This window comes from Cupressus sempervirens, chromosome 11 (assembly GCF_028749045.1).
Source record: "Cupressus sempervirens isolate cs-2001-9-10 chromosome 11, ASM2874904v1, whole genome shotgun sequence".
In the NCBI taxonomy this organism is placed as follows: Eukaryota; Viridiplantae; Streptophyta; class Pinopsida; order Cupressales; family Cupressaceae; genus Cupressus; species Cupressus sempervirens.
The window spans coordinates 819438913-819453652 of NC_143128.1; the positions used below are offsets into that span (position 1 = coordinate 819438913).

The window sequence follows — 14740 nt, forward strand, 5'->3', positions numbered from 1 at the left end:
TCCTTGGTATGAAGATTTGTAAAGATAGGAAGAATAGTAAATTGACATTATCTCAAGCTGATTTTATTGTGAAGGTGTTACAATGTTTCTCTATGGAGAATGCTAAAGCTATCAACACACCTTTACTTGGTCATTTGAAGTTGACTAAGGAGATGTGTCCAAAGACACAAGAAGAGGAGGCCAAGATGTCCAAGGTACCTTATAATTCAACTATGGGAAGCTTGATATATGCTATGTTATGTACTAGGCCTGATATTGGACATGCAGTGGGAGTCATTAGCAGGTATATGAGTCATCCAAGAATTGAGCATTGGAATGCAGTTAAATGGATTCTCAAATATTTGATAGGAACATCTAGTAAGCGTTTACACTTTGGGGGCTCTATTATTGATTTATAGGGCTATGTTGACTCAAATTTGGTAGGGGATCTTGATACTAGACAGAGTACTACAAGTCTGTATTTACTATTGGTGGGTTAGTAGTGAGCTAGGTTTCTCGGTTGCAGAAGGTTAATGCTTTATCTACTATAAAGGTAGAGTATATTGTTGCTATAGAGGTAGCCAAGGAGATTATATGAATTCAGTTATTTTTGGAAGAATTGGGACAACCTCAGAAGGATAATTATTTGTTTAAAAATAGTTAGAGTTTCATTCATCTTACAAAGAATTTAGCTCTGAACTCAAAGAAAACACACATATAGGGACAAGAAACTACTGAGAAAGACTTACATAAGGCTCAAAACACTAAGGAAACTGACCTAGAGAAAATTAATGCAATGGTCATAGCCTCACTTCCTCATTCTCTAAGAAAAACATTGAAAACATCAAGCCCAAAGAAAGCTACTATAGGATTGATTGTGTCAAACACTATATAAGCATAAGCACTCAATCAATTTTTGCACCTGTCCATCTCAGCACTTCATTGATAGAAGTGACAAGAACTTCATCTACCGAGTAGTCATTACTTCCCTCTACATTAGTTTTGGTAACACCTGGTATTTTAACAATTGGTATTTTAGAAATGAGTGCAATATCTACCTTTTCAGCTAGTCCTACTATATCTACCATTGTTTCCATTCCTAGCATGCAAATTAGACCAAGTCTCAACAGAGTACAAAATTTTTGGGTAAAGGAAAAGAGAAGGAAGAAGAAATTGATCTTGATGAGGAGATTGTAACTCCAAATTGGGACATATAAAATCTTAATCCTGATCAAATGCATATATTTGGAGAGCTTCTTCAGAAGAAAGCCAAGCAACAGAGGCTTATAGATGAAAGAAATAAGGAATTCCAAAATAATTGAAGATGCAAAGAATATCCTAGCAGAGGCACTAAAAGTAGAGGTTGATACTTCTCAACCAATTTTGAATCAGTTAGCAGAGGTAGTCCAGAAATTCAATAAATATTTGAATGGACAAGAAAAAAATGTTGTAGAGAGCTGAGAAGAAGTTTAAAAATAAAGTTATGGAACTTATTGCTCAGCAGATTGCTATTCATCAAGTAGAATTATCTACTATTCTAGGCTCACTAGAGACCTCTTGCAACAATGTATCTTCACTATTCAGTAAACTCTGTGATATTTCAATTTTCACCAAGGAAATAAGAGATACATTGTCAAAGATTGATGAAGATCTAAAGGCAAGTGCACAATACTTGCAACTTGACCCAAGTTACAACTCTGCTCACTACACAAAGATCATATTCTTAACTAATATGCAGGCAAAATTGCTAAGAGAAGAAACTAGAATAAGAGCTAAATTAATAAACATTCAGAGCATGATTATCCCACACATGGATGCATTGTAGAAACATATTACACATGCCAAAATACTCATCCATGACAACAACTTCTCAATTATAGACCACATGATAGAACTATCAGCAAAAGTGTAGATTACATTGCACACATGCAAGGTGTTGTAAGAAAATTGGGACAAGACAATGGCACTAATCCTAAAGGTACATGTAGATTTCTTGTCATATTTTGACATTACCATATAATATATCGCATACATCTTTGGCATTAATGTCAAAAAGGGGAGAAGATTGTATATTGTAAAGAAGATGTATATTATAAGAGGAAGCATACATAAAGGGGGAGAAAATGTATATATATTAGATATGAAAAAATGAAAAGTATATTGTATATATGTATGGGTAGCATTATATATGTCTAGATATTCAAAGATACATCTCTTACAAAAATAATTTTGAAAAATCTCAAAAATAGTATACTCTACCGAGTTGGAGACACAAGGTGATGAATTAAAGGTATTCTTAGCTGATAAGTGTTTTTGTCACTAATGTCAAAGGGGGAGATTGTTGACATTACAATCATGTTTGTTATTAGTGACATACACTTATTCAGATTGTAAGTATCTACCAAGCATATTGAACAGTTAACAGAGTTAACCAAGCATTTTAGTCTATACCGAGTCCTACAGTTGCTACTGAATCCAAGAAATAGTATCCAGTTTGTGCCAAGCAGTTTCTACCATGATGATGATCAGCAGTGTAAACCGAGCTTCATAAGGTTTACCGAGTTCCTTAGTACAAACTAAGTTGTGCGATGCTTACCAAGTTCACAGTTACTGTGATGTGAATCTAGTGGTAATCGAGCCTCTTAGTGTTAACCAAGTAACTCAGTTTATATCTAGCTCATAGTGATAGCATTTACTAAGCTATGGAGTCAAAATCAAGTGACTCAGTTTATATGCCAAGTTTTACAGTATTCACTGAGTGACCAGTGCGGACTAAGTTCAAACTACTTGAAGTGATCAGTATGGATTGACCTTCTATGTCTACTGAATGAATGATGATGCCAAGCTTTGATAGTGGATGTTGATTATCAGAACCTCACCAAGCTAGTCTTCAGAACTCAAGTTCCTGTAGTTGGGCCAACTTTGTGTATTTTGTGTAAACTTGTATTGTAGCCAACTTTGTTGATTTGTAAATTGGATTGGTATATATGTAATATATTGTATTACATCCAAGATAGAATATGGAAGTAAGATAACAAGAAAAGAAAGGCAGAAGTGTGAAATATAAGGTTACAGTAGTATAAGGAGCAGCAAAGATTTATCTATCACAATAAGGTGATCATTACACTCAAAGGAATCTCATTTAGCAAACCAAGTTGTAGATTAGAGATCAACTACTATTTTATTCTAATAGGTGGATCAATCAAATCCTTTCACAAGGTAGACTTAACAGTCTTTTGTAAATCTCTTTACCGAGTGCATACTTCATTATATGTTTGTAAATCCTTTTGCAAAGTGGACCTAGCAGTCCTTATTGCTCCTAATAGGGAAAATCATCAGAAGTGATCATTATAAGCCTTAACAAGCCAAATTTATACTGCAGTACTAAAGCTTGTGGGTATCATCCCCACCCCAATTTTACTTTCTATTTGGAAGGTTTCTAGGTCACCGAATTGTGTGTCAAAGTGTTATGAATGTTTTATTGCTTTTAGTTATTTATGCATGCAATTAGATCAGAATACACATGAAAGATTAATTGCTAATAAAGGATTAAAGTTTTATTGGTTACTAATTTGCCCCTTCCCTCTCAATAACTTAGCCTATCATATATATTTCCAACAGTTAAATCTTGGTGTCTTGTGTTCTCTTCTATGTGATCTATTATTTTTTGATATTAGTTATATTTGCATATAACTACTTTTTCTATTTGAGGTTAATCCTAATAGGGTTAGCTCCTCGAGGTTCTTTGATTAAGAAGAACTACCTAACCTTGGCACAAGAAGGCTAGCAACTTGGGACGATTGGATCAAAAGGATCTAGTGCAATCATGTGACTAATCTACTATGCAACCATGTGCCTAAGTAGCATCTAAACATGGTTGTGGAAGAGGGAAATAAAATTTAACCATGCATCTCAATCATATGCATTTAATTTTATAGCTTGACCAAGCAAATAACTAGCGTAAGTAAAAGAACTGGCATGTAGCAATGAAAGAATATCATAGTACTTCCAATTTCTATCATGCCCCTTTTTTACCACATTCAGTACCCTTCCAAAATAATAGTAATTTTCTCACGAATGTATTTAGTCAATCATGTAAACATTGATTTATAAGGGAACGTCTTATTCATGTGTATGCATAAGTTGAATTATGAGTAGGAAATGCATCAACAAATCTAATAAATCGTTGAGGTAAGAAAAGATAACTTCTCTTGATTTACTTTTAAATTAATCATTTGGTATATATTAAAAGAAATTAATATCAATCCTATTAATACATTAATAAGTTGAAATTATTTAGTATCCTTCAACAATGAACATGAATTTCTTTGTTATGGTCATGCTAAAAACTATAATTTAGCTTACTTCCTTATCCTAAAGTATGTGTATTGAAGACTTGGTAACTTCACAAAAACATTTCTATTTCTAAGCATGTTGTTTATATAAACATGAGCACTATTATTTTATTCAAAGATAAAGAAATAGATAATCTTCTAAGTAAAAGTATCACAAATATGAACAAGTCATTTAATACTGTCAAGTCTACATGTTTAGATTAATTTCAAACAATGTTTCTTTCTTTTTTAATGAGCAGCCCAAAAAGGAGACACAACTATGGTATTTGACCTACTTAAAAAATTTCCCAGTCCAAAATAAATAAGCATCTGAAGGAACAAAAGTATAGTTCTTGACAAAAACCCGGTCTGTCAACGATTTACAAACCTTGGATATGATATTGAAAAATGTGTTTCAAATAAAACATTTCCACAAGGAAATTATGCATGGAAGTTGTTGTTTGTCTGGTCATTCCTATTGGACTTGAAAGAACATCAATTGGAAGAAAACTAAATTTTTGCATTAAAGAGAAAATATATAATGGGAAATTTAATAGGCAAAATGTGGTTCACAATTTTTCTCTGCTGAGATTAGTTAAAGTTTCTATGACTCTTTTTAGTTAGAACATTCTTCTCATTGACACCTAATGCTTGGAAAACAATTACAAATGGAAACATTTAAGTTTTTAATGCTTCTAACTTGTCATTTCAAGAGGAAAACAAATTTATCTGATTTAGCTTACTCATTTAATTTTTCTAAAAATCAGTAATTTGTATTTAAAACCAAAATGAACAAAACACACTCTTTTGGTCAAACAAAATAGGCAATGATTTTTACCCATCAACAATCTTCATTGCCATAATGAAAACTTCAAAGCAAACAACGATTAAGACCATCTACTCAAAATGCTCAAAAGAGTAAAAATAAAAATGTGCTAGTGAAACAAAAAGAGAAGAGTCACATGAAGAGAAAATTATTACTAGATCTTTGCTAACCAAATCTAACATATTTGTGTTTATACAATGTACAACAAAAATAAACTTTGGGTTATTATATGAATTGTTCCAAAAACACTAGAGAAAGTTTAATTTCAAGAAGATTTCCAAACAAGCGTTGGAGATTTTTTTCTAAAACTACAACCATATAAAACCAACATCGCAAAAAAGGAAATAGGTGAACCTATGTAAACTTGTTGATCTTCTCAATGAAATCCTTTCCTTTTTCCCAAGTAACACTGCTCCAACTCGTACAGATTCTGTTTTGAAATATAGACTATTCCTTCCAATAAAAAAATTTCCCACTCAAATTAAATTCTTCACTTCTTGAAGAACAAGTTCTCCATTGCTTCGGTTCCCTCTAATTTTGCTAACAAACATTATGGTAATTAATTGAAAGTTGTCGTTAATAACTTTTCTTCCTCCAATACAAGAAAGTCACTCCAGTTTAATGGGTGGAGTAATTAAAAACTATTAGTTCTACTTATTTCATTTATATCCCTCAAATGTTATCTCATATTTCAAATTTGAATAAACTTATTTAATTACTAATAAAAGAAATTAAAAAGTACTTTATATCTTTTTTATTACTTTTTTCTTTACTAGATAAAATAAATAAATAAATCCATACTTTTATCCATCATACTAACCTTAAATGAATTGCAGAAATAATCTAACTTGAAATCAAAAGAAAATTAATTTGAGATAAAATGAAACATTTAATGTGTGTGTGTTCCTACGTCAGACAATCCAGGCCAACCCTACTGAGGAGCTAAACTCCCCTACCTCAACGTCTCTTCCACCTTTTGTTTCCTCATACTCACAAACTTGAAACATATCACTGCATTAGTATTGCCAACACCATGATAAAAAAGGATGACATCATTACAATAAACTATTAATACATCTCATATATGAAATTTCATGATTCCATTAATTTTCCATAATATGAACTTAAAACATTCATCATTCATATAAACATGAGCTTTGAACATAACAAAATCAATCATTTATTAGTAACGACATGATAACTAGGTGTCCATGAATTCTATCCATCTAATCAAATATCGACTATCAAGTAGAACCAAATATCGACTATCAAATCTAATCAAAGTCTATATTGTTTTCGACTCAAGTCGAATCATAACATAGTCTAAGTCAAAAGAGTCAACACATACTAAGTTCCAAAAGATAGCAAATCGAAAATTGAGTCGTGACATATAAATAATCATGTAAGGAGTTGTTGGACTTCATTAAAGTTATAAAGTATAATCTTCATTTGTGGTCCATTTGGTTGCTGGAAGATGAGGGCCAAACCCGGGTTATTAGGGGTAAAACCAAGTTTTGCAAAAAAACATGGGCGTTTGGTTCGTTAAAATTATAACCCGGTTTTCAATTTCATCTTCCAATAAAAAGGTGGAATTCGAAATTAAAACCAGGTTTTGAATTTTATGACAATTTTTTTAATAATATTGTGGGGTCCACGGTATATTCATCTTCCGTGTCAACCAAACGGACCATTGGCTTTCCAAACCACAAAACCAAGTTTTCGAAAACCTGGTTATAAAATACCCTGGTTATGCCACAAATTCATCTTCCCCAACCAAACGGGACGTTGTTGAAGACAAAATATGCAACAATTTTATTTTCAATCTTATAGATAGAAAAGACATCCACTTTTACATTGCTGTTGATTGATGATCCCGCAGACTGCAGAACGTCATTAATTAATAATAATTGTTTTTATTATAGCCGTTTAACAACGCTGTTCTGTAAGCTTCCTTGGAAAGTTCATCATAGAAATGAAACGTATACGAAGAAGCTAATAAAATTTGAAGAATGGCTGATCTAGTCCTTTCAAAGACACAGAGCCATCTTTATATTGACAATCTGCTTCCTTCCAATTATTGTGAGCTACCATTGCACTGACAAAGACGACTTAGCTTCAGAACCAATATGGTAGTTTTGCTATTATCAAACTAAATGGGGTAAATGCCGATGATATAATAAACAGATTGGACGGCTCTAAGGCTGGCTCAATTCAAAATCGGCATCCATTTTCTTGACTGCACGCTTTCTCTTCAGCCTCCTTATTTTACCAATATCCTCCCTTTCATCCACAAAAGAGGCGAAAGATCTTAGAACCTTTGCAGTTCTCAGTCTTAATGTATGTGACTTACCAGGAGATTCCTCATTACATCTATCAGCATAGCGAGTGAATTGACAAATCATGCGGAAAAAAAATACAAATAGAGTTACAAAGCACACGATCCCCGTGACTAAGAAAAGGCCCCAGAAACTTTCCAGGCCAAACTTATTTGAATGGACCGCGGGTGCCTCTAGACTGCATATATCATTTTTCAACCATTTATCATGAATTCTCTGAAGTTCCCCACTTTCTGAAAGGGCAAGGATCGCTGTCGACATGTCAACTGCAAGTTGAGAGTCCTTTGGAAAAACCTATTCAACATCAACACAGATCCTACAAAGTTTAATCTCATCATAAAAGAACAATGAAAGAAGTTAAGAAAGATCATAGCAAAGCCACTTACAAATCCCCATCCACTCTTAGTAAATTCACTGCCCACAATTGTATATCCACACCGTGTAGATAGAAATGATTCAATGTAAGGACGCTCGTCTACAACTGCTGCCACACCACCTTTGTTTGGTCCCAGAGACAATGCTTTAGCATAACTATCCGGAGTGTTCAAAGGCACTAATCTATATTTCGCTATATTGAACTCTCCTGATATATAATCTGCTACAAAAGACCCTGTTTGATATCCTATTGGATAATTGGTCGATGCCAAGCTATCAATTCCTTGAATTGTTGATGAAAGCTGCTCTACTGTGAGGATTGATGTTAAGCTTGCTGTGTAACTTGAATTAATGATCAAAACAACAAAAAGCCATATGATTAGTACTGCACGTCCAAGGCTGCTCACAGTATTTTCCCCTGCATAAACAAGATGAAAAGAATCCTAAAATCAGTTTGACTAAAACCTTTTCCAATAGTACAATTCAGTTGCATGTTCGCTACTTTTTCTACATCTTTAGTAATGTTCAAATAGTTTATGATCCATAATATGAAAGCATAAACCAGTTGCCAAACAAAAAAAATTCCAACACACTAAAATAGATTGTAGAAGGCAGAGTACTCACTATGGGCAAAGAACATCGTAGAGAATGCGAACCTGCCAAAACTAACTTATGTAAGGCGCTCAATCTTACATGTCTGAAAATACAGTTCTCCATTGCAACTACAACATCATCATATTGTCTATTGTTAAGCAAATAATAATGTAACATTAGAATATGTGGATTTCCTTGATATTCTCAGAAATGTTCTACACTGAGGTTTATTATTGCAAACCTTTGTTTCTTGAATCGATTGAAGATCCACAAAATTAATTGCATATTTCAAATGACACAAACCACATCAAACTATAATCGACCACTGAGAATTCCAACTTCACTTTCAGTTCAGAGGCAGCAATCCGAAATGAGCGGTGATAGTCCGTTGGATAATTTCGCATAAAAATCTCAATTGGACACCTACAGGAAAAGAAATTACCAGAGAACATTCATCACTTGCTGCCTTGGGTGCCCTCGAAACTCAGGGTTTGATCTGTGCTCCAGAATCCACACAACAGTTCCAATAACAAGGAAAAAAGCACCAGTTGTACACCACATCTGTATAGTAAACGGACGCAGGAAAGCCCATGCATTGGAATCCATCTCTTTAACAGGTACCACCACAACTAAGCCAGATTCTACATAAGGCTGCGTAAAGTCCACGATCTTCGATCTTTTTGTAACAATTGAAATATCTCCAACGACTGCGTCGAAACTCTGCAAGGGTGGATTCATATATGAGTAGCTGAACGGAAGTACAGAGTAATGTGCATATGCTTACACTTAAGAGTATGTGGTTAATTATTCAGTGTTGTGCAAGGATACTGGTGAATCAGCAAGGAAACAAAATTTCATACCAAAATATTGGGACAAGTATGGAAATGGTGCAAAATTTATCCTAGATACCAACCTTTAACGCAACCTGCTCCACGAGCTTATCATAACTGGGTGTAGAATTCCCTGTTCCATAAGAAATAAATGTGTATGGAACGGCATAAGGAAGCAAGTTCACCGCAGCAATAAACACATCAATGCAAAATCCTTTTGGTATGTGGCTATCATTTACTGTGGAAACAAATTCTTTAAATCCTATTTTTCTGGGCACACCGATCACAAGTTCCCTACCATTGTTTGGAAATGCCCAGCCCCGTGGCACTAGTTTGCTTTCACCGGGCCATATGATATCATGAAGTTTCGGTTTTACATGAGATTGATTGAGGTTGATGGTAGCTGAATATTCTGGTGGTTCAACTGAGAGTCCAGTGTGATCTGACCAGTAACCTATGGTGCGAAATCCTGTACCAGCAATATTGATAATTTCAAAAGTAGAGCCCATCAGATCCCTGTTTTTATCTAGTTGTACAGGACCTGAAACACCGGTGAAATTAATTTCTAGTATTATCTTAAGCAACTGTTCTCCTCCTTTGAAGACCTTCAAAGCTGCTAGTTCTGAATTATTTCCACTCTTATTTGATAGTGTGTTGTGTTCGGCAAAAAAGAAATTTCCTCCCTGATTCAAAAAGGCGTTGATAGAATGAGCCGTCATCAATATACTGTCATAAGCATACAGTCCAAACGCATTGAAAGAGACATCTACCGTGTGAGTTGATTGCAACCTTTTCCACTCTCTTGTAAACTCATTGTAATTTCCTGAATTTGGAATTTTCCGTCGCAGGCAAATCACCCCTTGAAGTGAGTTCATGTCACCTGTTGCAAGTCCAGTTGAATCGAGAACAGAGGACAGCCAATCTGTGACTATCCAAACATATCCACTGCTCAGCATTCCAATGTCTTTAGCTTTGGAGAAAAGATTAAGACCAGCATCTGAATTCATGTGGACTACAAAAACCCGGGACTCTACTAAAGCCAATTTCGCTAACATAATACCCATCTCACTCTGGCTGAATCCAGGAGGCATAGCTGCCTTATTAGTAATCTTAGCTCCCACAGTTCCCAGAGTATCCCCTAATACAGAAACTCCATTTCTCCCATAGTCATCATCTACGTACACTGCTCCAACTTCTTTCCAGCCATAATAGCCCACTAGAGAAGCGATTGCAGACATTTGAGATAAATCACTGTGAGCCATCCTGATAAAATATGGGTACTCATATGATGTAAGCGTGGGATCGGTAGCTGCAAAGGACAGAAGTGGAATTTGGAGTTCCTTTGCCAAATGTGAAACAATGTGAGCAAGCACTGAAAACTGTGGACCTATTATTGCCACAACATCTTTCTTCAATAATTCCAAAGCTGCACAAGGAAAATTGTAATGAAAGCATCAGAAAATCTACTGTTCAAGTTTACAAGTGCTCCAGACTATGAATCGCTTGGTGACATGTCATGTTAAATCAAAGCTGCACAAGGAAAATTGTAATGAAAACATCAGAAAATCTACTGTTCAAGTTTACAAGTGCTCCAGACTATGAATCGCTTGGTGACATGTCATGTTAAAACGGCATTAGGATAGGTGTCAGTAGAAGATTACTTGAGAACATTATAATTTGATTTGGAACCCAAAACTACCAAAATTCACAGGCTTTCTGAGTTTCATTAATGGAATTATCAGGAAAATTATGAAAAACAGTTAAAACGAACACTATGACCTAAATCAAGCAATTGGAACTGTCTTCAAGTGAACGTATTATATTGAGAAACTGTTATGGATTCGAGCAAATGCTAATGTACGGAATTTTCACCAATCATTGTTTTCAGTACTCCGTTTTCTTCCCGTAAAGAGCATGGAATTGTCAATGCTCCGTTTCTTTGCCGAAGCCTGAGTCTGTGAGTTTCTTGAACCCGTCCCAGACAACGTTATTTGCCCACAACTAAGAAAGTTGATTAAATCGCATTATTTAATTACAGTTTGTACAAGCAAATTGAGCCCTGATTGAGAGACTGAGATCCAACTTGCAATTTTGGAGCTAATTGTAAAGGCAATTCTGTTAACTAATGCATCTCGGACCATGCCCGGCAAAACAACAATATTGGGTAGCATGGAATCGAAAGAGCCAACTACTTAAACAACCGCCAAATCTGCTATACATTAAAAGAAAATAAGTCTATGTGACAGTAAAGCGAATATTAAAAGCATAACCCTGTAAATTTGAAGTTGCTGACCTGCTGCTGTGCCGAAGAAAGCATTGCAATTAGAGTCCATCATACTAAGCTCCAGCTTTGTCCCACCAAGCAGACTATAATCGCTGTTCACATCCTTCACTGCCAATTCCATGGCTGTCTTAGCCACTCTTCCAATTGTAGAATCAAAAGCGAAAAGGGCGCCAACATTTACAACCAAAGGCCTCGCATTTTCCACCAGGCTTGCATATTTACCAGCAATTGAGCCATTACATGGCATCCAGAAAGAGAATACTAATAGGAGAAGAACTAGATAACACTGGCAGTACGGTAAGTTCCACATTTTGAATCACCCCTGTTTAGCGCACAATCTTGGACAGGAGCTCTTCAGCAACCATTTTTCAAAACAGAACAAATATATATATATATATATATATGAACGGGAGCTTATATTCCGCTGAATTTCAATCATGGACGGAAAAATGTGGCTTGGGAACTGTTTTTTCCACCCCAGGAGATCAATCAGGACAACGTTTCCAACAACATAAAGACAAAACGGACCATTAGAGAAACATATAGACAAAGAATAAGCGATTGCCTAAAACCGTAAGAAATCTCTTCCAGAGTTGAAATCCAGCTGAGAAAGGGGAAGGATATTTAGCTCGGCAAAATAGATAAAGATTGACCTAAAACCTGTCAATCCTAGTACTCCCAGCTATCAGCAAATAACAAATGGGGCTGTCTTTCATTAATAACTTCAATACCTGCAGATCTAAATCCTGTTCTCGAATACCACGTCGCTTCTGGGAGAAAATTTATTTGAAGGAGATAAAATTTGGATCGAAAAATCCCGTCAATTTCACAACCATTCTTGAAGACAGGAGAACAAAACGCATATTAAAAGGGGATCTCATATTCCGCTGAATTTCAATCATGGACGGAGAAATGTGGCTCAGTAACTGGGTTTGGTACCCCAGGAGATAAATCAGGACAACATTTCGTACAACATAATGCGATAACAAACCAGCAGAGAAACATCTAGCCTTAAGAGAAAGAATAAGCGATTGCCTTAAAGCTTCCAGATTTGACATCCTAATGAGGAAGGGAAGGGATATTTAGCTCGGTGAAATATATAAAGTTTGACTTAAAACCTACCAATCCTAGGTAGTACTCCCAGCTATCAGTAAGCAAGTGGTGCTCCGTTTTGGACATCACTAACCTCAAAACCTGCAGATCTGAATCAGCTTTTCATATATCACATGACTTCTGGGAACAAAATTTATTGAAAGGAGCTAAAATTTGGATCGAAAAATCCAGTACAGAAAAGATGATAGAAATTCGCTTACCGCCAACCGCAGAAATTTGAAAACAACTGCCTGTGTTTAATAGAACGGAAAGAAGATGATAGACATTAGTTGACAAGAATGCCAATGCTTAATAGCTCAGAAAACATATGATAGACATGTTGCTTAAAGATAACAGGACAAATTTGAGGAAAACGCCAGCATCTTCAGTTTCAAATAAAAAAGGACTTCAATCAGAAAGAAAATGGCATTGAAGAACGTCTTAAAGTCTGTGGTCACTAAAACAGCTGTGAAAGTGGCATGACCATTGAAAACCTTAAAAACCCTACTTTGACGCCGCGCGTTCGAATCTCACATGGCTCAAATTCCTTGCAGCCTGCATCCTTGCTACAGACGTCTGACATCAGACATGGTTCTTCAATGCCAGTCAATCTGCCTAAACGAAGAAATTAAAGCCACATTCAGATAAGAATTATACAGTCAAGATCAACTAAATTCCCCGTAAACATATTGTGCATCTGAGAAATTCGCCTACTTGTTTTGCACATTGAAAACGCCCTCCATTAGCATACGTTTTTCAAGTCTTCAACGGAATTCAACTGGTCGCGGCTTTTTTTTGTGGTCTGTATCATCTGACTTGACAGGGAGTTTGACCATTGGAAGAAGATATGGAAGAAACAAAACAGCAAATGGTTCAACAAGTGGAACATTTACTACCAAGAATGTCTCGAACCCAACTTACAAATTAAAAAATGGGTGGTAGAAAAAATTAGATCTGCTATGTGAACAAATCAGTTAGTGGAAAGTTGAGACATGTGAATATGATAACAATGCAAAAAAAAAAATTTGAGACATGTGAATATGATAACAATGCCAAAAAAAAAAAAATTTAACCGAAATTCGCTTGACGATTATGTTTTGTAGGAAGCAAGTTCTAGAGGTAATCAAGATGCAAATTTTCGTGAAGGCCCTCACTGGCAAGACAATCACACTTGAGGTTGAAAGCAGTGACACAATCAACAATGTCAAGGTTAAGATACAAGACAAAGAAGACATCCCTCCAAACCAATAAGGGTTGATTTTTGCAGGAAAGCAACTAGGGGATGGTCGCACACTGACCGACTACAACATCCAGAAAGAATCCACTTTACACCTAGTGTTGCATTTGCAAGGGAGCATTATCGAGCTTTCTTTGATGGCACTGGTAAGGAAATACAACCAAGATAAAATGATTTGTCGGAAAGAAAAGCTAATTAGTCCCCTGCTTTTGTATAATGAAAAAGCTAAAACCTAAAAGCTATATGGTCTAAAGAAAAAGAGTTGGAAAAATCTAATTAGTCCCCCACTTTTGTATAATTAAAAAAAGAATAAAGATGCTAAGGACAAGTGTAGATGGATACACCCCCCCACCCCCACAAATGGTTGGACAAAATTAAATTTTGATGGAGCTTCGAGAGGCAACCCTAGGATTGCAAGAATAGGATGCATCATTAATAATGATTCTAGAAATTGGATCTCTAAAAGGACCAAAGCTATAGGCTCCACAAACAACCTAATAGAATTAGAAGCCCTCCAAGAAGGTCTCCAAATTTTCCTAAACCTAAGAATCACAAATCTTATTATTGAAGGAGATTCACAGAGTGTCCTAAATACCATTAGAAAAAGGGAGACCCCAAATTAGGTTTTAAATTCTAAATTGGAAAAAGTTCTAAAACTTTTAGACCTCTTCGAAGAAATTTAGATTTAACATATTTTCTAGGAAGGTAACAGAATAACAGATCAGTTAGCAAATAAGGGAGCTGATGATGAAAATATATTAATCTATAATAATAGGTAGACTAGCAGACTTGATTGATTAAGTGGAGGACGCTCCTGAGTAGGTTTTCCACCCTTCTTTCCCCTCTTCTCTTT

At 35.4% G+C, this 14740-nt stretch overlaps 1 protein-coding gene and 1 long non-coding RNA gene across 3 annotated transcripts; both read right to left on the reverse strand.

Moving 5' to 3' along the window:
- Window positions 1–6924: 6924 nt before the first annotated feature.
- LOC149532065 (glutamate receptor 3.3-like) lies at window positions 6925–13367 on the reverse strand. Of its 2 annotated transcripts, XM_089808779.1 has the most exons (7): window positions 11568–13367; window positions 9573–10700; window positions 9358–9407; window positions 8887–9164; window positions 8475–8506; window positions 7862–8268; window positions 6925–7769 (listed from the first exon to the last, which is right to left on the reverse strand). In XM_089808779.1, exons 1-7 carry the CDS (start codon window positions 11866–11868, stop codon window positions 7335–7337), a joined length of 2631 nt encoding a protein of 876 aa, XP_089664905.1. In that variant the 5' UTR covers window positions 11869–13367; the 3' UTR covers window positions 6925–7334. The 2 variants fall into 2 exon arrangements, with proteins under 2 accessions (XP_089664905.1, XP_089664904.1); XM_089808778.1 differs by having other exon boundaries at window positions 9358–10700.
- On the reverse strand, window positions 12957–13458 carry LOC149532066 (uncharacterized). The gene is made up of 2 exons (XR_016358474.1): window positions 13365–13458; window positions 12957–13265 (listed from the first exon to the last, which is right to left on the reverse strand). It is a non-coding gene; the product is annotated as an uncharacterized LOC149532066 (long non-coding RNA).
- Window positions 13459–14740: the final 1282 nt, after the last annotated feature.

Bases quoted from the DNA above. Each gene is read 5' to 3' on its own strand.
- LOC149532065 (XM_089808778.1), bottom strand. From the start codon at position 11,868: ATGTGGAACTTACCGTACTGCCAGTGTTATCTAGTTCTTCTCCTATTA. The intron at 9,165-9,357 runs GTTGGTATCTAG...CCACCCTTGCAG, and splicing joins TGGAGCAGGTTGCGTTAAAG to AGTTTCGACGCAGTCGTTGG. The intron at 8,507-8,886 runs GTAATTTCTTTT...TAGTTTTGGCAG, and splicing joins CAAGTGATGAATGTTCTCTG to GTTCGCATTCTCTACGATGT.